Source organism: Myotis myotis, unplaced genomic scaffold (assembly GCF_014108235.1).
Source record: "Myotis myotis isolate mMyoMyo1 unplaced genomic scaffold, mMyoMyo1.p scaffold_m19_p_3, whole genome shotgun sequence".
In the NCBI taxonomy this organism is placed as follows: domain Eukaryota; kingdom Metazoa; phylum Chordata; class Mammalia; order Chiroptera; family Vespertilionidae; genus Myotis; species Myotis myotis.
Genome location: NW_023416335.1, coordinates 211839550 through 211865110, shown reverse-complemented (window position 1 = coordinate 211865110; position 25561 = coordinate 211839550). Strand labels below are relative to the sequence as shown.

At 60.5% G+C, this 25561-nt stretch overlaps 1 protein-coding gene across 1 annotated transcript in view; it reads left to right on the top strand.

Annotated features, from left to right (window-relative positions):
• The first annotated feature begins 10552 nt into the window (after nucleotides 1-10552).
• PHF21B (PHD finger protein 21B) overlaps nucleotides 10553-25561 on the top strand; it is a 52047-nt gene continuing 37038 nt past the window's right edge. The window contains exons 1-2 of the mRNA XM_036297974.1: nucleotides 10553-10915; nucleotides 11792-11857. Coding sequence (XP_036153867.1) covers nucleotides 10862-10915; nucleotides 11792-11857 — 120 coding nt within the window. The 5' untranslated portion in view covers nucleotides 10553-10861. The remainder of the gene's footprint in view (nucleotides 10916-11791; nucleotides 11858-25561) is intronic.

The window sequence follows — 25561 nt, the reverse complement described above, 5'->3', positions numbered from 1 at the left end:
GGTGCGGTGCACAGGGCGATGCCAGGCGGTCCCTTTCTCCCCAGCCCCGCCCCCCCCCCCCCCCCCCCACACACACACCTACCACCCGGGGTGTCCTTCCTCCATGAACTCCCATCTCAGCTTCACCTGGGGCCTTTCAGTCCTTTTGCTCAGAACGTCTCTCCCATCTGCTCATATTTCAAACCTCAGTTTGGACGCACACCCTGGAGTGCCCTCTGTGGTCCCTGGCTGATCCTTCGGCCCCGAGCCAGGGCTGCGGACACAGGGCAGAGGCGGCTCCACGGCCTGGCATGGCCGGCAGACCCACCTGGGCAATGACAGCGCAGTGGGGTCCCCCCAAGGGAGGCCCAAAGCCCGCCCACGTGCCGGAAGCCACCAAGGCGAGCAGGAAGGATGGCCCTGAGTGACTAACCAGGAGAGAAAGGTGCCGAGTACTGAGGCAGGGCCTCTCCAGTGAGGGGCTGGTCTTGGGGAGGCGGACACGGCAGCTGGCAGGCCTCACGGATGGGATTCCACACCCATTCATTCAACAAACACCTATCAAGAGTCTCCCCTGCGCCTGGCCGGTGTGGTTCAGTGGTCGAGCGTCTTCCCATGCACTGAGAGGTCACCTGTTCGACTCCCGTCAGAGCACATGCCCGGATTGTAGGCTCGGCCCCCCGTGCGGGGCGTGCAGGCGGCAGCCAGTTGGTGTTTCTCTCTCATGGATGTTTTCATCTCTCTCGTCCCTTCTTCTCTCTCTAAAATCAATAAGAACATATTTTTAAAAAAGAACTACCCCTCGCTCTGCAGCCCACGCGGAGAGCACAGTGCGCGTCCCGGGGGAGGGACAGCGGACGGTGAGGCAGGACTCGCCGACTGGGCACCGCACGCAGGGGCCGTATCGGGGTGACCCCGTGTCCGGTGGGAGGAGACTCGGAGCTCAGGGGCTTGGGAGGAAGACGCTGGCCCAGCAGACGCCCAGCCCTGAGCAGAGCCGTGGTCTCATGAGGCCCTTCCCCACGTGCAGTCTCTCCTTTGTCCGACCTGCGGGCCCAGGCCCTGGTCCCTCCCGGCAGCACAGAGGAAGGTGCTGGGTGACGATTCCGTGTGCTTCCGCTGTTCTCTCACACTTCTTCCTCTGCAAGGTAACGATCTGGACCGATCACCCCTCTCAGGGCAGATAATTCACCGTGGGAACCAGTGGCAGCGTGAATTATACCTGATTTCCTGAAATGGCTTTGAACGTTAAAGCACCCCCTTTAACTGTGGAGGTGACATAACTCGGAATTCCTGCACTGATTGTAATTCTGCTGTTTAGTTAGTACAGCCATGTGCAGAGCCTCCACCTCCACCCTCTCCGCTCCCCAGAACCTCTGCAAGTCAGGAAGTACTCCCCCCCCCCCCCCCCAGAGAGAGAGAGAGAGAGAGAGAGAGAGAGAGAGAGAGGGAGGCCGACTAAAGTGTGTTTCTCAGAGAGGTTAAATGACTTACGTAAGGTCGCACAGCACAGCTGGTGAAATCTGACCTCAGGTGTGACCAGCCTACCTGCCCACCTCCTTTCATCCCGGTGGGGCTCTGATCCAGGCTGTGGAAGCTGCCAGGTGCCTGAATCCCCCTCCCGCTGCTTTGGGGGTGGAGACCCCCTCCGAGGGGAGATGACAGGATGGGCAGGGAGGGGGGTGGGAGATGGCCAGCTGGGGACAGGCTAGACCAGTGATGGCGAACCTTTTGAGCTCGGCGTGCCAGCATTTTGAAAAACCCTAACTTAACTCTGGTGCCGTGTCACCTATAGAAATCTTTTGATATTTGCAACCATCGTAAAACAAAGACTTACATTTTTGATATTTATTTTATATATTTAAATGCCATTTAACAAAGAAAAATCAACCCAAAAAATGAGTTCGCGTGTCAGAGGTGACATCATAGGTTCGCCATCACTGGGCTAGACTCAGGCGCAGGGGACAGCAAGGAAGGGCGCTGCTTGGCGGCCAGGTTGCTGCCGGCTGCAGGAGCAGGTTGGCCTGGTACCATTCCGCAGCTCCTGCCTCCGCAGACACCCCTTGGGCCTGCGGGCTCCCTGTCACAGGTGCACGCAGCTCTGCCAACAGGCGGATCCCATGGAGACTCGGCTCCCTTGTTCTGTAACCAAATCACCCTGCAGCCAGAAATCAAAGGACAGAAGCAGCGGCAAGTAGGTGGTGGTGGTGGGGGGGCAGGAGGGGAGGAAGACTGTGCAGAGGCCCCTCCTGGAGGTCCTTCCTTCACCAGCTCCTCAGACCAGCAGGGGAAACTGTGGGGCGCGGTTACGGTGTTTGGCCAGGTTCAAGCCTCGGACTAATAAAGGACAGGGTCCTCTCATGGCCACGTGCAAGTCCCAGCTGGAGGGCAGGGCCCTCCCAGCACCATCATAGCCAACGGCTGTGGTTGTGAGCTTGAACCTATGGTCCGAACACGTGGCCCCACGTGCCTTGTGCTAGAGTTCAGGTGCATGTAGCTGAGTGAGGGTGAAACTCACGAGAATGCTGTAAACAACGTGATCACGCCCCTACTCTGCCTCGTGGCATCTGCTATAAAATAAAGACACGGCTTGTGGGCACCGGCGCTGTCTCCTCACCAGGGAGCAGCGTCCCGCCGAGACCCAGCTTCCATTCTCTTGTCTGTCTTTTCTCAATCCTTTCATGCCCCCCCCCCCCTCCAACCCACTCAGGGCCCCTTTTGGCCGTAACAGGAAGCCCCCACACCCCAACTCCCTGCCACTCCCCTGGCTGCAGGGCCCAGCCCTCCTCCTCCGCTCAGATCCCGCCCCTGCACTCCCATTCCTACCCTCTGTCCCTTCCTTCCTTCGCTCATTCACTGAGGACCACGTACTGGGCTCCTCCCTGGGGCCAGGGCCCGGGCCCCAGGAGGGAATCAGGCCGAGGTCCCTGCCCTCTACAGAAGCCTCTGGATGGCGGGCGAGACAGGTGTGCCAACCAGCAGGTACAGGTGAGGGGGTGCGTGTGGTCAGATCCCTGTGCGTGGTTCAGAAGGTGAGCTTGGATGGGTGGGGAGGGCCACACCAGGGGAGGTGACACTGAAGCTGGGATTTGGGGGTCCATTTAGAATTCATCACAAGCTCTGCCCCCAAGTCCTTGGGCCCACTCAGACCCTCTCTCACCTCATTACCAATGCCGTCCATCATCTTCCACAGGCCGGTGCTGAGAGCCGCGGGGTCCTGCCCGCCAGGCAGCCTCCCCCAGGCCAGGGTCCCGCTGTGAGGCCTGCGTGAGGCTCTCACACCCCGTCCAGACCCCTTCTAAGAATCCCGTGGACCTGGGCCGTCATGCAGGGCCCTGGCTCAGCCCCGCCCTCGGTTTACTGCCCCGAGGTGCTGCCTTGCGATTTGTAATCGCTGAGCCGGGCTCTGCGGTTCATCTGCACTGAGCTCTGCAAGCCAAGCAGCGGCTCTGACCCAGCCTCACCCGTCCCTCCAGCGAAGACACCAGGACACGGGCTGCTTAGGGTCCCGGGCAGCTGGCGTAACCTAGTGCAGGTTTCACCGTGTTCCCTGGCCTCCCTGCTGACTCGGGAATAAAGTTTCTGGCAACGAAGAATGTCCTTGTGAGACGTTCTTTTCATTAAGAGACGCGACATTGTCCGTGAAGACTCCACCGGCGCCTTGGGAATCAGGGAGGCCGTTCCCGCTGGGAGAGGCTCTCTTTAGGAAGTGACTCCCGATGGAACGCCTTAAGTCGCAGCTTCCCCGTGCGTGTCCATGCACTCCGACATATTCACAGTCATTCACTCCGTCTGCCCAGGCGCCCAGCGCGCTGAGCTCCAGCTCCAGCTCCGAGCAGCCGGGAGCAGAGGGGAGACGGGTCTCCCCAAGAGGGATCACCTGGGAAGTGTCCCGAAGCAGGGGCCGCGCAGATGGGATCTGCCAGGGGCCCTGGAGCTTCCAGGCAGGAGGTAGGGATGGGGATCCAGGGAGAGGGAGCTTGTCAGAGGCGCCAGGGTGTGGAGGTGAAGGGGCTGGAGGAGGCCAGGCAGTGGGGAGGGCTGGGTCAGGAGAGGAGGGGCGGAGAGCAGGGTCTTTTGCTGGTCTGAGGGGTGGGCGAGGGGGCGGGCGCAGGAGTGTCACCCAGAGCCTGTTCTAGGAGCTGACTTGGCCCAGGCAGGAGGACCGACCAGAGCCTCGCCAGCCTGGTCCTGGGGTGCAGGTGGTGGTAAGGACTGGGCAGCGTGGGCCTGTCTGAGGCCCAAGGCGCTCGGAGGGGAAGATTCAGGAATCCTCTCCAAGGTGGCACCCGACAGGGGACCCAGGTATGGCATTGGGGGGCGGGGAGGGGGCTGGTAGAAGTGGGAAAACCATCTCTTTTCTAACAGGGCAACGCTGGGGGGAAGGGGTGACTTACACATTAGCGGTACGGAGCCTGGGGAACGGGGTGGGAGGGTTCAGGAGAGAGGAGCCGGCCTGGCCACTGGCTTCCATGTGGCCATCGGCTGGGTGTCTCCAAGGTGGGCGGGAGGGGAGAGAAGCTGGTCAGAGGACAGCAGGAGAGAGCGTTAGAGGTGGGCTGGGCCGGCCTGGCTGCCGAGGGAGAGGCCAGGTGGGTCGGCAGGAGGGGCAGATGTTTCCAACATCCAGGTTCACACATCTGCTCACATACCTGCCTTTCTCACTCCTCCCAGATTTACAAACCTTGAACCATCTTCTAATTTCCCCAATAAATTCATAGTCATTGCAGTTAACCCCAGTCCACGCACCCCTCATGACTGTAATAATAAGCCTCATTTCATTATTATGAATTATTCATAACTCGTAACTACCGAACTACGATCTCGCCAGGGGCTGGCACTTGCCAGGAGAAGGGCTTTTACCTGTGTCCTCTCCAGGGAGAGAGAAAACGGGGCTGGAAGGCTGTGCTCCGCCCTCCTGGCTGTAACTGCCCGCAGGCCCTGGTGCCAGGCCGGGCCGTGTCTGCCAGGCGTCTTCGGCAAGGCCAGCTCGGCCGCGGGGTGGGGGCAGCACGCCAGGCTTGGACCTGCATTCGTTTCAGTTGGAAAGTGACTTACCGGCTCCTTCTTAGACAAGTCCTTAGGTGGTCTCCTAATGGAAGCTGGCCTCGGTTTCCTCATCTATACAATGGGGCTAATAATACCGCCTCCTGGTCTTCGTGAAGGATTAACGTGAGACATCGTGGACAGCCCTGAGCATGACGCCTGACATTGAATATGACTCCCACCAGTGGCTGCCTCCCAGGTGCGCCACCCGCACTTCGGGGTCCAGCAGAGCCCAGCACAGCAGTCCCTTGGGGGCCAGGCCCTCTCCTGCCCACCGCCCTGGCACGGCCTACTCCTGCACCCGCGGTTTGGCTTCCTGAGCGCTGTGGCCAAGAGGGAGGAGCTGCGTTCACGCGCTCTGTGTTCCCACTGGCACTAGCGTGAGCTCTGTGACTGTGGACTGAGTGGGCGACCCCCATCTCAGAGGCGGAGAGACGGGACTCCGAGCAATCAGACCAGCGGTGCCGGCGAGGCTTCAAACTCCAGCCTCAGCGACTGGGCTGCCCGACTCCTTCCTCCACCCAGAAAAGACAAGCACAGGGCCCAGAGGGACGTCCTGGAGCCCCATCGCCCCCCCCCCCCCCCAGGCCAAGGCCCAGGGCATAAGCAGGGCAGCCCATCTGGGGCAGCGAGAGTCACTGAGCGCATTCCCTGCGCCTCCAACAAACCCGCAGCTGCTGCTCCAAGCCCCCAGGTGCCCTTGGCACAGCCCGACAGGCCGCCACTCTGCCCATCCACCTGCTTGTGCCAGGCAACACCGCTGCCCACCGGGCCCCCGGGAAGACAGGCCCTGGTGCTCTCGCCTGGCTGGCCTAGGCGCTGTCCCCTCACCAGCTCCTTGCTCCCTGGCTGGGACAGGGCTGGATGTTCTTCCCAAGGCGGCCTGCTCACCTGCCCTGCCCCACGTCGCCCACATCTGGATTCTGCAGACAACAACGTTGTCAGGGCACATTATTTTATTTTATTTTTTAAATATATATTTTTATTGATTTTTAGAGAGGAAGGGAGAGGGATAGAGAGAAACATTAATGATGAGAGAGAATCATTGATTGGCTGCCTCCTGCACGCCCCCAACTGGGGACCGACCGAACCCGAAACCTGGGCATGTGCCCTTGACAGGAATTGAACTCGGGACCCTTCAGTCCTCAGGCAGAGGCTCTATCCACTGAGCCAAACCAGCTAGGGCTGGTCAGGGCACTTTAAAGGGCAATGGCTCCCCATCGCCTGCTGACCATCCCACCTGCTTTAGGCAGCCTTTGGCCTCTAGCCCGTCAGTCCGCTCACGGGGCAGGCGCTGCCCTGGTCTGTCCTGCTTCCGCTCTGTCTTCTTCCCGCACACCCCAAGCTCCTGAGGTCACCTGCGCTCTCCCACCTCGGGAGCAGGGGGGCCTGTGGGCTCTGTCCCCGGGAAGCAGCCCTGGGCCAATGAGGGCAGGGAGCTGGGGGAGCAGCAGCCCTGCTCTCTCCTCTCGAGCAGGACCGCTGGGCGCTGAGGTCCACACGGTCTCCAGAATCCCCGGTACAGCCGCCCGTGGCCCCCCGCGGAGGTGACTGCTCCGTACCCACCTCCTGGGGCTTCCTTTTCTGCCCAGCTCACCTCCACACCCCACCCTGTGCTTCCGGGGGTCACCCCTGGGGTGACTGATCTCCCATCAAATTCTCTCTTGACTCCTAGCGCACGGTTGGCTTCTAGTTTAAATCCAAGCCACCACCTTCCTCCCCATTACACCTGTGTTCTGACCACCCGTGCATTCCAGCTCTGCACCCAGGCTTCCTGGCTGCCTGGTCCCAAAACGTCCCGGCCCCCACAGCTGCGATTTGAACCCGGTGGGGCCCAGCTTCAAGGCCAGGATCTGGATCTCCACGGACACCCACTAACTAGGTGACTTGCAAGTAACCCAGCCACCTTGAGCCTCAGTTTCCCCATGCAGACTGCAGGTGACAACGATACTGTCACCCCCGCCCCAGGGGGTTGCAGCAGTCAGGGACTGGATGGAGTGTGAAGCCCGTCAGTGAGAATGGGGCTCCCTCCTTGGGGTTCCCGCCCCCTGTTCACACCCAGACGCTAGCAGGACCCCGCGATGGCGAGTGGAAGCCAGGCCCTCCGCACTCTCCTCACTCCCCAGCAATAACCTCCCATGCACTGTGGCTTGGGCCACAGAGAGAGGAACCTGAATACACCGCTGTTGATTTCAACACATGTGTGACCAATGAGCCAGTGACCTTTACAGCGATTACAGCAGAATCCTCTCCTAAGTTCCCTCTCTGGCTCTCGGAATCCTGGCCCCTTGGGCAGCCCACTTGGCCAGGCTGGCCTCCAGGCCAGCACACGCACTGAGCAGGGGGACACCACCCTGAGTTGGACGCCATTTTTGCTGAACCCACAATGGAAGGAGCCACGGCCTCCGGGGGCCCCTAGAGTGAGCCTTTCTGTTTTGCATTTGGTGAATCCTGCTTCTCCCCCGTTGGTGCTAAACCCAGTGGAACACCCACTCAGAACATGTGTTAGTTTCGAGTTGGATGACGAAGCTCAGGAGTTAACCAACTCCCTTACTGAGCGATCTCTTACGGAGGCTCCCGGAAGCAGGGCAGGATGACAGGACCCCGTGTTCAGGGAGCCCAACACACAAGCACACGTGTCACTGACACAGAGTCCAGAACTGCACTGGGGCCCGGCTGAGAAAACAGGCCACAGCTCTGCTGAGCCTGGCGTGGCTTGTGGCCGGCTGGCATGGGTTGAAAGGGGCATTTGTTGAGTGTGTGCCGGGGTGCTTTCTGTGCTGGGGGGAGTATGAAGTGAACGTGATCCATCAGTGTGAACGTTTACAGTACGATTGCACCATTTCTCCCCAGCGTCTTGCAAACATGCTGGCCGCTATTCACAGGGCACAAGGCATCCCGATGTGACTAGTGTACCGGTTAATAATATCGGATTTTGTAAGCAAAGAAAACATGATAATATCAAGAGAAACATCAAAAGTGCTTTCTTCAAAGTAATGTCCATCGCTAGCTACACATTTCCCCCATCTTTCAGGTAAGTTGTGGAGACCGTCCCAATAGAACTTTTCTTGTTTTGAGGCAGACCATTCAGAGACCCAATTTTCCACTTCCTCTTACGTTTTGAAGTGCTGCTCAGAACGTGCACGTGCGTGCGCCATCGATCGGAACAAGTGGTCATCTGAAGGAGCAAGGTCTGGTGAATACGGCGGGTGGGTTAATACTTCCCAGGCAAGATCTTTTAACGTGTCTTATATGGTTTTGAAGTGTGTGATGGTGCGTTGTAATGAAGCAAAATTACTTTGCCGTATCTTCTTGGCACATTCTGATCATTTCACAAAGTGTGGTTCAAATTGATTATTTGTTGTCGGTAGCGATCAGTATTAACAGTTTCACCTGGTTTTAGAAGCTCATAATACACCACACCTTCCTGATCCCACCAAACGCAGAGCGTTGTCTTCTTTCCGAAGCAATTTGGCCTTGCAGTCGAAGTTGATGGTTGACCTGGATCAACCCATGATTTTTTGCGTTTAGGATTCCCAACATAAATCCACTTTTCATCACCAGTCACAATTCGATGCAAAAAAGACTTTCTTTCGTGCCGTTGAAGCAACATTTTACTGATGACTTTTCGGTTTTCCATTTGTGTTTCATTCAGTTGATGTGGCACCTATTTTCCTTCCTTTAAAACAGTGGTTCTCGCCGAAACCGGTTTGGCTCAGTGGATAGAGCGTCGGCCTGCGGACTGAAGGGTCCCAGGTTCGATTCCGGTCAGGGGCATGTACCTGGGTTGCGGGCATATCCCCAGATGTGCAGGAGGCAGCTGATGGATGTTTCTCTCTCATCGATGTTTCTAACTATCTCTCTCCCTTCCTCTCTGTAAAAAAATCAATAAAATATATTAAAAAAAAATAAAACAGTGGTTCTCAACCTTGGCTGTACATTAAAATCACCTGGGAATCTTTTTAAAATCCTGATTTCTGGGCCACATTCTCCGGAAATTCTGTTTCTTTGATACTAATGTGGCCTCACCCCATAACAAAGAAACAGAATTTCCGGAGGATGAGGCCCAGAAATCAGGATTTTAAAAAGATTCCCAGGTGATTCTAATGTGCAGCCAAGGTTGAGAACCACTGCTTTAAAATCTTTCCCATTTCGTGTAAACGATAGGAAATTGTTTGCTGAGCAACGTTTAATCTTTCTGCAGGTTGTTTTTGAGTTTGCAATGCATCTTCATCCAATAATGCGTGTAATTGTTGGTCTTCAAGCTTTTTTGGTTGACCTGGACTTCTTTGTCTTTCACATTGAAATCATCACTTTTAAAGCATTTAAACCAGCGCTCACAAGCATCTTGAGATGGAGCATGTTCACCATAAGCTTCCCAAAGTATACGATAACTTTCAGCAGCACTTTTCTTCAAAATAAATGAATTAAAACTTCCCGCAAATGCTCTTTTTTTTTGGCACGAAATTCGACATTTTTAAGTGTAGAAATATCTATGATGTTAACACCTTCAGAAATTTGACACGTGAAGTTTTGAAGCTTGCTGTCAATACAACAAAATAGCATACATATCAAATCGCATATATATCAACATATGTGTAACTCCATCTGGTGAAAAAAATCCGCATTATTAACCGGTGCACCTAGTAATTGACTAGCATGGTAAATCCGCGGCGCTAACCCGCTGGACTAGACTTGCAGACATGGACCTCCTGGCTGTGGGCCTGGGGGCTCGGAAATGTGATTCCCGCGGCTATAGTTACTGTTTTATGTCACATGGACCGGCACGTTTACGATTTTTAACAACGGTCTTAAAGAGCCCGGTGCCTCTGTTGAGAGTTTAGTGTGAGTGTAAAAAGTCGCTAACGGAGGAGTGAAGAGATCCACGTTCATGCTGTTTGCACCACACGGTGGCCCTCAGGCGGCGGGGCGTCTGGCACAGGAGCTTCATCTCCCAAGTCGCCGCGCTCGTGTTCGGGGAGGCAGGCGGGACGCAAGACAAGTTGAACAAATAGGAAGGGGAAGAGGGCGCGGGAACGGACGGGCCGGCGAGAGCCGGAGGAGAAAAGAAATGAAAAACGGACCTAAGGATCCTTAACCCCGGCCTTAGGCGGGGCTCCCCAGAGCAGGGCGATGGGGGCACCTGTTATCCTCGGGTTTGGCTGGGAGGGCAAGAGGAGGAGCGCCCCGTCAGAGCGTCCAGAGGCGGGCGCCCCACGCCGGGGACCCGCGAGTTTGAGCCCCTCGGTGCCACTTTTGTTCTCTGTTCCGGGCGCCCGGCCACGGCCGGGCGGCAGTGCGCAAGCGCGGGCGGGGCGCGGGCGGGGCGGGGGCGGGGCGAGCGGCGGGCTCCGGCCCCGCCCCGGCCCTAGCCCCGCCCCCTCCTCCGGGCCGCTCCATCCGGGCACTGCCGAATTAGCATCCAGCCGAGGCACAACTTTACCGAGACCCAGCGAGATCCAGGCGCGCGCGCCGGACGAAATATAGTCCCTGCCGGCGGGGCGGGAGCGCGCCGGCCTGCGCGGGGCTGCGCGGGGCTCCCGGCGCCGGGGGGCCATGCGCCGGGCGGCTCGGGCAGCCCGCGGACCCGGCGCAACTTGCCGCCGGGCATCCTGAAGAGTTGGGGTGGCCGCGGGCTCGGAGCCGGGGCGCCCGGCCGCCTTTCTTCCCCCTCGCCAACCCCCCTCCCTTTCGGTCGTGGGGGAGGGGGCTCGTGTCCCCCATCCCGGGAGGCCCGGTCCGCCCCCGCCCGCTCCCGCCCCCTCCCCCGCGGAGCCGTGCAACTTATCGGGAGCCGGGGCCAAAGTGAGCGCAAAGTGCTGCCCAAGTTGCCGGGATGGAGCTGCAGAGCCGGCCGGAGGCGCTCGCCGTGGAACTCGCGCGCCACCAGGTACGCGGCGCGGGGCCCTGGGCCGGGGTGGGGGCTCCAGAGACACGAGCCGGGCGTCCCGTTCCTCCCCGCAGGGTCTGCTCGACTGAAGGTTCCCGGAGGGGACTCCCTCTTGAGCCGGCCCCGGGGTGGGGGAAGTCCCTGCCTGCAGGACCCCGCTGGGTTACCCTCCGCCCTGCAATCCTTTACAGTCTCGGGGGGCAGTGGGTCGGGGGCCCGCGGGACCCGCGCCCGGTGTCTTCTCGTTCTGGACGCGGGCTCTGCAGGACTGAGGGTGCCGGGTGGGAACCCTTCGGGAGCCTGTCCCGGGGTCTCTGCGAGTGTGTGCGCCGCCCCCGGGGGCCCCCTCCCCGGTGCAACCCTGCGCAGTTTGCAAAAGTAGTTTTGGCGATTGTTGCTGGGCGAGCAGCGGCGCGGCGGCCGGAGCCCGAGCGGATCGCGGCGTGCGCGTGTGTGTGTGTGTGTGTGTGGGGAAGATTAGGACGCGACTTGAATATTTATGAGCATCGCTCGACACGGACTCGCCGTGTTTACTTGGCTCTTTGTTCCTCCCCCCTCCCCCGGCACACACTCACACTCACACTCACTCGCACACGCACCCCGGCCTGCAAACTTGCACGGCTCGGGGCGCGCCGCCGGGTGGCCTCGGCCCCCGCCCCGCCCCGCGAGCTGCCCCGATGAGGCGGCAGCCACAGGTAAGCGGCCCCGCACGGCACTGCCCGGCCGCCGCGCGTGCGGGACGTGGCGGGGGAACTTGGGGGCGCGCTGCGGGCGGCCTGGCCGCGCGGGCTGCAGGGCGGGGGCTGAGGCCCTTGGGGCTCGGGGCGCACCCGACCCCCTGGGTTGCCAGCCTGAGCCCGTTCCGTGTGTCCGCAGAACGGCGACCTCAAGAAGCAGCTCCACGCGAGGCCGCCGCGGATCGCCGCGCTCAGCGACAAACAAGTAAGCGAGCTGGGCCTGCGCGCACCCCCGCCTCGGGGGGCAGGGGGGTCGCCGGGTACTTGGCAGCACCCGAAAAAGTGCCGGCCTCAGCGCAGCGCGCTCAGACTCCCAACGGAGTCCGTGTGCCGCCCTCAAAGTTACCGGGCCTCCCTTTTCTGGAAAGAAAGAGCCGGGTTCTCAGAGGCCGAGGGGGAAAGTGCAGTGGCCGAACGACAGGAGCTGCACTTCAAAGGCGGCGCGCAGCCCGGCGTCCATTTTGAGTTGGTGGACATGTTTCGGGAATGCGGGCATTTCTCCCGGCCCGGGCCCCCCACGCCGGCTTGAGGGTAGGGGTCGAGGGGACGGTCATTGGGCCTGGACACCAAACTACCTGGGGGCGGTTTCTGGGTTTCACTGCACATTTTATGTGCAGACGCGGTACTCTGGGCGCCCCGCCCCTCACTTCTCCAGCATCACTTTTTATTCTTGGAACCTGACGCCAGCTCCCGGGGAACAAAAGAAACGTGCCCCCGGGGTCCCCCAATTCTGCCCCCACTTTGGTCTGCGGGCGTCAGGTGTAGATGGGGACCCAGGAGAAGCCCCCCCGCCCCGGGGTGGGGGGCCCGGCCGCCGACCCCCTCTCGGCTCTTCCGGAAGGAAAAGTTGTCCATTGTGACTTAGTTGCGCTGAGCTCAGCGCTCGGGGTTTCAGCACCACGAACAGATGCCGCCGCCGGAGCGCGGCCGGCCGCGCGCCCCCGCCCCCTCGCCCCCTCCCTCCCGGCCTCGCGCGCCCCTCCCCCCACCCCGCTCCTCCCCTCCCCGCACTCCCGCCCCTTCCCCGCGCCGCCCCGAGCCGAGAACTTTGAGCGGCGCAGCCAATGGCGCTCCCGGGACTCCGAGCTGGCGCCCGGGGGGCGGGGGGGGGGTGGTTGGGGGCGGGGACGCCGGCGCCCCTCCCCGCTGCCCCCTTCTTCCCCCACCCCCTCCCGCACCCCGCGGCCCGCCCCCGCCCGCCGCGCCCCCTGGCATTCGATCGCTGTTCTTTCGGAATGCCGGCCGCGCCGTCAGCACCAAACTTGGACAGCGCCCGCGCCTGGTTCTGCTGCAGATCAGGCCCCTCATTTCTCCCCCAATCCAGGCTGATGCCCCCTCCCCGGAGGAATTTTCGCCGGGGGAGGGGGGAGCGGGAGACGTGCAGGAGATTGGCGGGGGTGGCGGCGACCATAGAGGGAGAACTCGGAGGCCGGCGTTCATTTCGAGTCTTTAAAGTTGAAAAGTGATGGGAGGGAGCGTGCGCCAGAGGAGGGGGCCGGGGGCTGCGGAAAGAAAGATGGCTGTTCCCCGCGCGGGTCTGCGCTCTCGGGGGCTCCCGGCTGGACGGGAGGGTTGGGACGGAAGCATTAACCCCTTTCTGCCGGGGCCGCGGCCCCCTCCCCGGCCGCGCGCGCGCACCCGCCGGTTCGGGAGTGGAAGCTTCCATTCCCGCCGGAGGGGGGCCCGGCGCGCGGCCCCGGCGAAGTCGGGGAGTTCGCGGGGGGAGGGGACCCCGGCCCGGCATTACCATTTTGATTGCTTCGATGCCATTTTTGGAGGGGGAGGGGTTGGAGGCCCCTTCTCGGCGGAGCACAAAGATGGTTAATCACTGCGTGGAATCGCATCAGATACTTTCTTTAAAAAAAGAAGCCGCCACCGAATCTGGCACTGTGTGATAGCTGAGGGTTACTAAGCCTTTTTTTTTCCCACTTGGGTAAAAATACGGCAAGTTGTTGACTTTTAGAAGAAGATTTAAAAGAGAAAATCCGCTAATCCCGCAGCTTTTATGGCAACAATGTATCTTTATGTGCGCTTCGGCGGCGCAATAGTTTCACTGTTCCGAGTGGCTTTCCGGAGCTTAGGTTTGCTCGTTTCTTCTGTATTGTAGCAACTCTTTCCAGGCTGTTTAAATTTTTATGATGCTCGTAAATGAGTAGCTGTTTATTATCTGTCACGCCGGGATTTAGAGGGTGAGGGAAACCCGGGAAGACGTGCAGCCTCGAAGGAGGCAGCTGTCGGACTCCAGGCTGCCTTTGCCTTTAAATTGGAATGGGAGAGGAATTTGAATGGGGAAGGATGCCTGCGAAGGGGACGTACCTCCATCTTTTTGTGTGTATATGGGTTTAAGAAAGACGATGAAAACTTTTGTTCTCAGGCTTTTTAAAAGTGTTCTTCTTTTAAATGACTACAAATAACCTCTGGTGAGCCGCCAGGGTTTGGCCTGGCCAACCGGACTTGTGTTTGTAACTGTACGGGCGTTGTTTTTCCTTTCCCCTTTGTGGCATTTTGTATAACAAGGGCTCATAAAAGCGGGGGAGGGGGCTGGGGCCTGGTGCCGCATGCTAATAAAGCTGCCTCTCTCTCCCAGGCTCCCAGCTGACATCTTGCAGAGGTCACCTATGAAATGAGTTGGGTAGACTTAACATTTACCCGTGTCTCTCTCTGCTTGGGAGAGTTTAGTGGTGATTGGCAGCTTGGCTGGGGAAAAGGTCGATGAACTAGCTCTTGGGGGTGATTCTGGGCTGCACCCCGGCTCTGCTTGGTCACCCCGGACCTGCCCAGGAGGAGCTGAGATGTGGGAGCAGGGGTGAAAAAGCCGGTATTTCAGAGCTTAACTCAACACCAATGTAAAGGTAGTGTTCATGTGTAGCTTGGCTTGGGGAGGAACTCATAGACCTGTTTCTGTGCTACTCCCACCGAGAATGTGGGACATAAAGGTTAAGTTCCCATTAAAAGCGCACACGTGGGTGATGGACCAGATAGTAAATGAACGGGTGGCCCCATTATCCACGTGTTAGGAATTCAGTAGCAGCGGAGCAACATCTCTTGGTGGGAAGCTATCAGACTCCCATTCATACCCTTGGCAATGGTATATATCCCCCCCCCCCCCCCCCGTTACTTCTAGAAACATGCACAAGTGTTTAAAGATGTTACCAAGGATTCCTAGAAGTACATGGGTTGGTTGTTGATCAGAAGTGGAGATTCTGTGTAACTCCTGTCATTGGTGGACAAAGGGATTAAAAGGCAACCAGCTTCCGCAGGACCCCGCTATTTGAAAACAGCTCATGTTTTCTCTGTAAAAGAGAAGGCGGCGTGGGAGTTGGTGAGAGCTGAGTTGTGGCCCAGCTGCGAGTGGCTGGGCCGCGTTGCCAGGTGTGGCTGCCCCGCGGCTGGGTTGGGGCTGGGTTGGATTCTGGTGGAGCCAGGACCCCTCTTTAACGAGATCTGATGTGTGAGACTCCATTTGATGCGCCAGTGGTTTTACGCCATGACTTTGCAGCGCATGAGAGAGGCAGTAACATTTTTACCTCGATCGTCAAGTGACTCAAGTGACCAGCACTTCTGTGTGAATAACAGACCCGCCCCGAACACCAGCGGGCTTTCCTGCTCCCTCTGTGGCGTTCTCCGCACCGCACTGGGCGCACGTGTAGTGGGCATCTCCAGGCCTGAACTTCATGCGAGGTCAGCGTCCCCCAGAGGAGCCTGCTGTGTGAGCTGCAGGCCATGCTGGGGTGGCAGACAGAGCTGGAGGGGAGCGTGGGGCCTTGCGCTCTGCCCCAGCTGTCCATTGGCAGGGCTCTGGACTCGGGGGCGGGCCTCAAGTGCAGCAGTAAAGGTATGTCTTTGGAAAGGTATCATGTACGTGGTGTGCACCCGGGCGCCGAATCCTGTCTTCGCTGTGAGTCACCGGCCGTGCTGGACACCAGAGGGGTCCCTCCCTGGAAGTGTCCGCCACGGGGGCTGCGGGGCAGGCTCCCTCGGGACGCTCCCGGCGTTTGTTTCCCAGGGCCTCTTCCTGCGTTTGCTCCTGTGCAGGAGGCTACTTTTTTATTTTTTAATATATATTTTATTGATTTTTTACAGAGAGGAAGGGAGATGGATAGAGTTAGAAACATCGATGAGAGAGAAACATCGATCAGCTGCCTCCTACACACTCCCTACTGGGGATGTGCCCGCAACCAAGGTACATGCCCTTGACCGGAATCGAACCTGGGACCCTTGAGTCCGCAGGCCGACGCTCTATCCACTGAGCCACACCGGATAGGGCCAGGGGCTACTTTTAAAAAATACATTTTTATTATTTCAGAGAGGAAGGGAGATGGAGGGAGAGATAGAAACATCAGTGATGGGAGAGAATCATTGACTGGCTGCCTCCTGCTACTGGGAATCGAGCCTGCAACCCAGCCGTGTGCCCTGACCAGGAAGCCAACCTGTGACCTTCTGGTTCATAGGTTGACGCCAGCCACTGAGCCAAGCCGGCCTGGCAGGAAGCTATGTTTTCATCCTTCTGACCAAGACTGTGAGGTCGCCTCCTTCAAAAGGCATCACTGCATGTTAAAGAGAATGGCCCCTCCAGCACCCCTCGCTTCATACTCAGCGGGAAGGAGCGTGGATTTCCACAACGGGGCTGGTCCTGGCTTCGCCCACTGCCACCTGCGTGCCCTTGACCACGCACTGCCCCTCGCACAGCCAGTGTCCTGGACCCACACCTTCCTGAGCCACGTTCCCGGGGCCCTTCCCTCCCTCCGTCCTTCACCCCCGGTGCCTCCCATCATCACCTCTCAGTGGGATGAGCCGATGGTCACTTCGTGACCCCACGTTGCCTCTCAGAGCTGCTGGCCATGCGACTTGCCTTGAGTTTTACCAAGTGTTTCCTCCGACGCCTTTGTCAGGGACCGAGTCTGGGCTCTGCCGTTTCTGTCTCACTGTGAGCCCCGGTGACCGTGGCTGCCGCCCGGTGCGCCCGCCGCAGCCCGGCCTCATTCCTCTGTGGTGGGCACCGTCTTGCCTGCCACGGGCTGGTCACTCGGGGCTGGAGGTGGCCTTTTGGGGGTGTCTGTTGGTTCAGTCTCCAGCTCTGGGGGAGAGGCGGGCCTTCCCGCTGCTTTTGGGCATGTACAGGGCTTTCGGGGACCAGACCCCGGATTTGATTTCCCTCCCGGAAGAGCGCCAGGAAGGGGCTGTTAGGAATGGGAACAGCGGGGCACGCGCTCAGGAAAGGACATGAGAGGGGCTCTGCCCATAGCCCGTCCTTAACAAGTGGGCCTTGGACATTACCTGCTCCCCCTCAGCTTTCCTGTCTGACTCGAACCCCGAGCCGGGCCCCTCCGACCAGCTCATTCACCACATACAACCCTGCCGGGAAGGCCGGTTCTTAGTGTCCATTTTATTCGGAGGAGGCCGGAGCCCTGAGTGGTTGCGGGCCTGTGGACATCCCAGCTGGCGGGCGCAGGAGCTGCGGGCGGAGGAGCTGCGGGCGCAGGAGCTGTGGGCCATGGGCCGTGGTGTCCTGATCTGACCCTGACCTGATCCGAACCCCAACGCCAAGGCCGAGCGTGTGGGGGAGATGACGGCACTTTCCGCCTGGGACCGGAAAGGCCTGGTGTCTTGTAGCTTCTCCAGGGCCCATGCTCAGGCAAGAGTGGCTGGAGCCTGTCAGAAACGCTGGGATAATGGGGGTGATTTCGGTCTGTGGTTGAAGGCCGAAGGTCGCAGAACTTGGGACGGGGCGCTGTCTGCACCCGGTCCCCGCGTCTGCCCGGGGGCTGCCCCTGTCTGCACCGGTCCCCGCGTCGGCCCGGGGGCTGCCCCTGTCTGCACCCGGTCCCCGCGTCTGCCCGGGGGCTGCCCCTGTCTGCACCCGGTCCCCGTGTCGGCCCGGGGGCTGCCCCTGTCTGCACCGGTCCCCGCGTCGGCCCAGGGCTGCCCCTGTCTGCACCTGGTCCCCGTGTCGGCCCGGGGGCTGCCCCTGTCTGCACCGGTCCCCGCGTCGGCCCGGGGGCTGCCCCTGTCTGCACCCGGTCCCCGTGTCGGCCTGGGGGCTGCCCCTGTCTGCCCCTGTCTGCACCCGGTGGGGAGTGCGTGGCCGCTGGATGCAGGGTGGGGTCTGGGGGTAGCGGCTGAGCCAGCAGCAGGTGGGGGTTTGGATGGACCCCAAGCAAGTTCACCCCCCGCCATCTGTGAGGAGCCCCCGGATCCGCCTCCCCCACCCTCTGCTCCTCTTGCCCACCTCGGCCGAGCCCCCGCTGGTGGGGCTGCTGATTTTCTTCTTCTTACCGCTGTTATTTCACACTTTAAGGTGAAGGCATCTTCTCACGTTGAAATGGCCTCTGTTCTCCAGAGGAGCAAACGTGCTTCCTTACGACGTGCTGTACGGGCAGGGCAGTTACTTGCTGCTCAGCCCAGCAGTTTCCAGGTCCGGGAGACATTGCTGGTGCAGCTCCTGGTCGCAGCCTGTGTCCCTGGGTCTCAGGTGCGGGGGTCCTGAGCCGTCTCAGAGGCGGGCATCCCGTGGGGTCTCAGCGGCCCGCGCTGGGTTTTTTGCTTGGCGCCTGGTGGTCTGGTTAAAAGGCAGCAGAAGGAAGTATATCCCTGCGGGGGGGCGGGGTGTAATATTTTGTCCAGGTTTGAGGGGCACCCTCAGCCCCGTGAGGTAGGAGGGCAGGTGGCTGGACCTTGTCTCAGTAGAGAACGCCGCGTCCCAGGCTGCGTGGTCCCGAGGGTTTGTGAGGACGCGGGCGCACGTGCCAGCCTGGCAGGAGGGAGCTGTTACCAACATTGCTTTATTGACAGTCATCTGAGATGAGAAAGCTGGGGTGCCCAGAGCCATTGTCACCTGGAGGAGTGGGCGGGCACCTGCGGCTTTTGTCCTGACTGCAGCCTCCGGCTGCTTTGGTCTCTGTGGACGGGTGTGTCCACAGCCAGGATCAGGCCTGAAACTTGGGCTTCGGTGGACACGAGGGCCTGTGTCCCCCAGACGCGACCCGATGACCTAAAGGACAGGACGTGAGAGGCGAGGGGTCTTGGCAGGGTACGTCCGTCAAGCTCCCTTCGTACACGCGGGACGCTAGGCCCTGAGTGTGGATGCCACGGCGTCCAGGGGAGCCAGGAGCCCGGATTTGTTCCGACCCCACCCACAGCCCCTCAAGCCTGTTTATTTGCTAAATTCTGTCCACGGGAGATTATTTTCAGAAGCTACTTACCCGAGAGGGTGTGCCCTGCATGGGAGGTGCTGCGGTCCTGCATGAGCTGCCCTCCTGTGGCAGCAGGGCCACCAGGGAAGGACCCTGGGGCCCCCAGCGGTTTCTGAGTGGCTGGGAGGCTGTCGGGGCCAGGACTTCTTTTTTTTGTTTGTTTGTTTTTTTAAAAATATATTTTATTGATTTTTTTACAGAGAGGAAGGGAGAGAGATAGAGAGTTAGAAACATCGATGAGAGGGAAACATCGATCAGCTGCCTCCTGCACATCTCCCACTGGGGATGTGCCCGCAACCCAGGTACATGCCCTTGACCAGAATCGAACCTGGGACCCTTGAGTCTGCAGGCCGACGCTCTATCCACTGAGCCAAACCGGTTTCGGCGGGGCCAGGACTTCTGATGTGACGGGAGGGGACAGGCAGCATTGGAGGGCGCAGAACTGTCTGTCACGTGAGACGTGCTGTCAGATGATGGGCGTGTTCAGGTGTGGGAACCTCACGAGGACGCTGGGGAAGGACGGGCTGTGTGCCCCCCCCGCGCTCCCCCCCCCCCCCACCACAGCACGAGGCTCTGCTCTCGGAGTCGCCACGTGGGCAGACGAGTCACCCTCCCAAGCAGGAAAGGTGCTGAGAGATGGTATGGGGGGTCATCAGAGGGGGTTCTTGTGGGGGGGGGGCGCCAGCGGGCTGTCTGTGAGTGACTCTGTCATCAGTTTGGGAGAGGCTTTCCGTGCCAGGAAAGAGAAAAGGGCAGGGATGGGGCGGGGGCAAGAGAGGGAGGCAGGGAGCTGTGTTTCCCTTTGATGCCATTCAGGCGGAAAGCCAATCTGCGCATGTAAATGAACTTGAAAATGCAATTAAAAATAAATACATGTGTGAGACCGTGATCCAGAAGTTAACGCGAGGTCCGGGTTACATGACAAGCAGCGTTTCCTGCAGCCGGTGCTGTGCGACTCCCTGCAGCCGACCCGCGATGAAGGTCTCGGTGGTGATCAGGGCTCCGCAGATATGCGGGATGCCTGGCTCCGCCTCCCCAGGTCCCTGCCGGCAGCCCCGCGGAAGCAGTTCTCCTTGCCCACCTCGCCAGCGGCCTGCTCCCCGCTGCCCCTGCCCGGGGACACGTGCTCAAGAGGTCCCTCCAAGGGCTGGTCCTGGTGCGACAGGAGAGGTGGCAACACGGAGTCACTGGTGTCAGTGCGGACAGAGCCACGGGGCCGGACGCCGTTCCGGCTGCAGGCGCTGGAAGTGGGCCCATGGCGGGGAGGCCGCGAGGAGCCAGAGCTGGGATGAGGGGGCCCGCATGCTCAGCGTAGGGGACAGGATGGGAGCAGGGGCAGAGCTCCCTGCGGCTCAAGCCCTTGTGCGTATCCCCCCTGTGTGCCCACTGGCCTGACAGCGGGCGTGTGTCCAGAAGACGGAGCTCAGATGGCGATGGCACCGGTCATCACCGCTCATTATGGAGTCGTGACGTCCAGTACGTGCCTCCTGGGTGCCTGCTCGGGGCGAGCCCGTACAGGGCGCTGGGGCACCGCAGTGGACGGGACAGGCTCCTGAGACATGGCCAGTCTCAGAGAGAGAGGTGATAATAGATAAACATAAATGAATTCTGGAGTGAGTGCTCTGACGAGAAGTAGAGCAGGGTCAGGGGTGGGGGTGGGGGAGGGGGGCAGTGGGTATTTTAAATGAATGGTCCAGGGCCTCATTGAGAAGGCAGACTGCAGGGGCGGAGGAGTGAGCCCTGTGCCCTCTGCGGGAAGAGTGTTCTAGGGCAGGGCGCAGCCTGTGCAAAGGCCCTGTGGCGGGGCCTGGCGCCTCCAGTGGCTGGGAGAGTGAGGGGAGACCCGCTGATGGCAGGGATTGGGGGGCTGTCCTCTCCCGCATGACTGACCCCTGCCTTTCAAGGGCCCCCTGGCCATATTGGATAAGAGGGGCAGGATTTTGACTAGAAGCTGGAACTTACCAGAAGGCTGACTTCAGCTCCGTCAGCGTTCCCTGATGTCCGTCAAACCCGCCCAATCGGTGGAGGAGAGGCAGCGCCCTGGCTGGTCGGAGGGGAGACCAGCAGGCTCTCGGGGAGCTGGGTCTGTGGTTCAGAAATGCCGAGACCGAGGCTTCTGTCCCGCCTGCTTACAGTCTGAGATGATCAGAACCAGGCGGCAAGCTCCCACGCTGTGGCGGAGCCCCACCCTGCCCCCCACCCCTGTCGGCCGCTCCGCAGAGTTTTGCCGAGAAGCCAGAAACCAGCGCCTGCGGCTGCTCCGGAGGCCTAGCTGGGGGCGGGGCTCAAAGACCTTTGGCCGAAGGAACCGCGGGCCAGGTCCCACGTGTGGGCTCCCGTGCCCCCCCCCCCCCCATGACCCTCTCCCGTCACCTGCTCCGTCCCCTCGGGGCTCTGTCCTACGGGCTGTAGTCTAGTCCCCCATTCACCCCCATTCACCCGCCGGCTCCGTGATGCCTGCGTGCCCAGACCCACCCGTAGGAGACTCGGGGAGACTCGGGGAGAGCCGGCGGTAGATAAACGTGAGCGAAGGCGCAGGGCCTGCGCCCCAGACCCACCTCCTGCGGGAACAGCCGCTCCTGTGCAGGGGCCGCAGGCTCTCCCAGAGCGGCCCTCTCTCCTTGGAGAAGTGAGTGGAGCTGGAATCTAGTTCCATAAAGAGCACAGTCCCGCCGCCCCCCACGCCCGCCTGCCCGGCCGCCCCCCACGCCCGCCCGCCCGGCCGCCCCCCACGCCCGCCCGGCCGCCTGCCCCGGGCGGAGTCGCGCCTCGAAGTTACTTTATTAGCGAGTTCTGCCGAGCCGAGCCCGAGCCGAGCCGCGCGAATGGGGCCGCGCCTTCATATCGCGGACCTAATTATAAACGACGGCGCCCAATCAGCGGCCTTCACAGGGAGGAGCGCCGGCAGCGCGGTTTGAAGTGTCCTTTAATGAACTTCTTGGGCACTTGTATCTTAGCAACACACTTTATTACATCCTGGTGCAGCTGGGCGCTCTAATTCATCCCCGCCCGCCCCAGCTCCGCTCGGCCTGGAGGGAGGCTGCGCCGCCTTCCCACGGCTGTTTGCATCTCCCCGGCTGTTTGCATCTCCCCGGCTTTGTTTAGCTGATGAAAAAGACGGCGGGCGCGGGGAGCAGGGACCTTGCTGGCTGGTGGCCGGGCGGGGGACCAGCTGGAAGGGACCGAGGCCGGGCCCTCCGGGAGTTCCAGCCCCGGCGCTGCAGGCCGCCCGTGCGCAGCGTCCTGTGCGGATTCTGTCCCCAGCGCTCCCGGGGCTTGGGTTTTTCATCTGGGCTCCTTTCCTGCAATGGCACTCATTTGGAAGTAGGGACGTTTGCACATCTTTCGTCGCAGTCAGCAGCCTGTGGGGCCTGGGGAATGTTCTAGGAGGAGCACGCGGCAGGGGCGGAGGGAGAGGAGAGAGGCCCCGGGGCCAGCGGCCTTCAGCCCAGCACCTGCCGCTCTGGGCACTTCCCTGCTCATCTCACCGCGTGTCTGCTGTGTGCGCTCCCTGCCTGCGGGACCGAGACCACACACTTGGTGCTTCAAACAATGGAACTTCATCCTCTCACTGAGGAGGCGAGGAGTCCAAAGTCGGGGCTCCGCAGGGCTGGACTCCCTCCAGGGGCGGGTCCTTCCTGCCCCTTCCAGCCCCTGGGGGCACCAGGGGCTCCTGGGTTGTGGCCGCATGGCCCAGGCCCTGCCTCCATCTTCACGGGGTCTCCCGCGTGTGTCTCTTTTATCAGGACCCCTGTCACTGGATGAAGGGCCCCCCTAATCCAGTGTGACCTCAACTTAATTACAGCTGCAAAGACCCAATTTCCAAATAGGGCCACATTCTGAGGTGTGGGGTGAACTTGAATTTCGGGGGGACACACGATTCAGCCCACTACACCTGCCATGGAAGCCAGTCACGCCCACCTTGGACTGTGGTTTGGGGTCAGATAGGTGGTGGCGCTCGATGGTGACTCAGCGCCAGGCGGTCACCGCCCACCCGCTCCTACAGCCCGGCGCTGAGACAAACTGCTGTCCAGGCTCCGCTGGGAGCAGTAGGATGGCCTGTCGTCTGACTTGAATACCGGGAACCAGGACACCCCAGAAAATCTGGGGGCACCACTTGTTGCTGTGCCTGGCTCACGGGAAGTGGAGAATCTGACGAGGGTTTGCGAATGCAGTTTGCAAACCGGCCAGCCGTGGTCTCACCTGCTTTGCTCTGGTTCAGGAGTGAGGACGATGCTACGGACACGCAGAAGGCCAGTGGAAGTGTGCGCCTCTGGGGGTGCGCACAGCCCCGTGCCCTACGGCCAGGGGAAGAGCCCTGGGCTGGGGAGGGATTGAGAGAGAGAGAGAAAGAGAGAGGGAGGAAGAGAGTTGGAAGGGCGCCCCACAGAAGGAAGACCCGTGCCCTCCATGTCTGCTCTCCCGTCACCATGGGGAGCAGTTGTATGGCCGCCTGGGGTGGCAGCTCTCCGTGCTCAGAGCCCAGGGGACCGGGAGATTTTTGCTCTAAGCCCCAACTCTGCACAAGTCTATGCTCTCAGCTCTCAGCTCCCACCTCTGGTCCTTGCTAGTCTGTGACATCGAGCGAGGTGTCCGCCATCCTCACGCCTCCGCCTCCGGTGACTCCCCCGTGAGCTAGAGAGGGGTGCCAGGGGCTCAGCGCAGCGCGGGGGCTCCGTGGGGGCTCAGAGGAGTGGGTTCCTCCCTGGCGCCCCGCTGGCCTCGGCTCCCATCCCTCCCCCCCTCCATTTCCCCTCCTGTTTCTCGCTGTTTCCCGCCGGGATTCCAGCCACCTTCAGCAGCTTTCCCTTGGAAAGTCCCAGCCGCTGCCTGGCTGCTCTCTCCGCCTCCAGGGCCTGTCTGCCACTCTGTTACCAGGTTATTTTTCTGAAGTTTCGCCCCTAAGTTACTTCTCGGCGCTTAAAAATGATCTCCCCTCCCCCATTCCCGCCCGCCCACTGCGTGTGTTGGACACTCTCCTAGCCTCTCGCCCAGGTCTGAGCCCACGTCTGAGTCACACAGAGCCGCCCTGTGCTTGAAGCTGGGTCGGGGGCTGGTCCCCCCTACCCCCCCTCCGCACGCAGCCGCAGCCCCCTCTGCCCGCAGCTGCAGGAGCACTGGCCAGTGGGAGGCGCCAGGGGCTCCAGGGAGCGCAGTCTGGAAGCCAGCGGCTTGAGGAAGATTTCAAAGTTCTGTGCGGTTGCCAGACAGGCCTTTCATTACCCGGCCTCGGGTCAGTGCTTCAGCCTCATCTCCTGCCCGGAGCTGCTGACCGTCCCCCGTCCCCCGACGTGCATAACGCCCGGCCGCCAGCCTGCCCTCGGCGCTCTCCCCCGGGTGTTCTTTTCTCTTGAACGAGGTCCTGCTCATTCAAGGCCGGGCCAGCTCCTTTCCCTCCAGAAAGGCACCTCTGGGTTCATCTGGATTGTATTGTTGTGGCAGTAATGATGGTGGTGGCAAGGCTGGTGATGATGGTGATCGTGGTGGTGGTGGTGGTAGTGGTGGTGCTGATGGTGATGGTGGTGGTGGTGGTGATGGTGGTGGTGGTGGTGGTGGTGGTGGTGGTGATGGTGGTGATGATCGTGATGGTCATGGTGGTGGTGGTGATGGTGGTGATGGTGGTGATGGTGGTGATGGTGTTAAAGGTGATGGTGGTGTTAAAGGTGGTGGTGGTGGTGATGGTGGTGATGATGGTGGTGGTGATGGTGGTGATGGTGATGATGGTGGTGATGGTGATGATGGTGGTGGTGGTGGTGGTGGTGGTGGTGGTGGTGATGGTGGTGATGGTGATGATCGTGATGGTCATGGTGGTGGTGGTGATGGTGGTGATGGTGTTAAAGGTGATGGTGGTGTTAAAGGTGGTGGTGGTGGTGATGATGGTGGTGGTGGTGATGGTGGTGATGGTGGTGATGATAGTGGTGATGGTGATGATGGTGATGGTGGTGTTAAAGGTGATGATGGTGGTGGTGATGATGGTGATGGTGGTGGTGGTGGTGATGGTGGTGATGGTGGTGTTAAAGGTGATGATGGTGATGGTGGTGGTGGTGGTGGTGGTGGTGATGGTGGTGGTGAGAGTGGAGAGAAAGGTGATGGTGGTTGTTGGGGCCGTGGCGGTGGTGAGGATGATGATAACATCAGTGATGGTGATCCAGCTACCCCTGTGGACCTCTTCCTACTTTGGTGTGATTTCCAGGTTACTTACTTAGCGTCTTGGCACATCCGGGTGAGGAGGAGTGACCCCCATATCTGGGCGGAGGCAGACAGCACTCAGGGCCGGGCTGGCCGTCCCAGGTGCTGCTGCTTGTGGGGAGCAGGTTCCTCAGCGCAGTGAGGTGCTGGCGGCGTCGGCGGCGTCTGACACGGAGAGGCACCAGTTGCACGTCAGTTAGTGCGCAGTGGGCGCGGAGGATGTGCTGGGAAACCAGATGTGACGGAGTGTTGCTGTGACGTCACGTCCTTAAAGACGGGGCTTGTGCGTGTCAAGATTTAAAAGCTGTGAAGTTGCCGACGGCAACACCCGAGCAGTGAGTCCTGTGCGGCCGGGAGGCCTGGAGCCCCGCGGCTGACGGGCGACCCGCAGACGGCCGGCGCCTCTTACCCACCGCGGCGCAGGGCGTTTCCCGGGCGCGTGGACTGGTTTTGCAGTGACTTTTCTGACATTTGCTGTCACTCAGCAGGCGTCAGACATCCCGGCCCGCTCCTGGGACGCTGTCTGC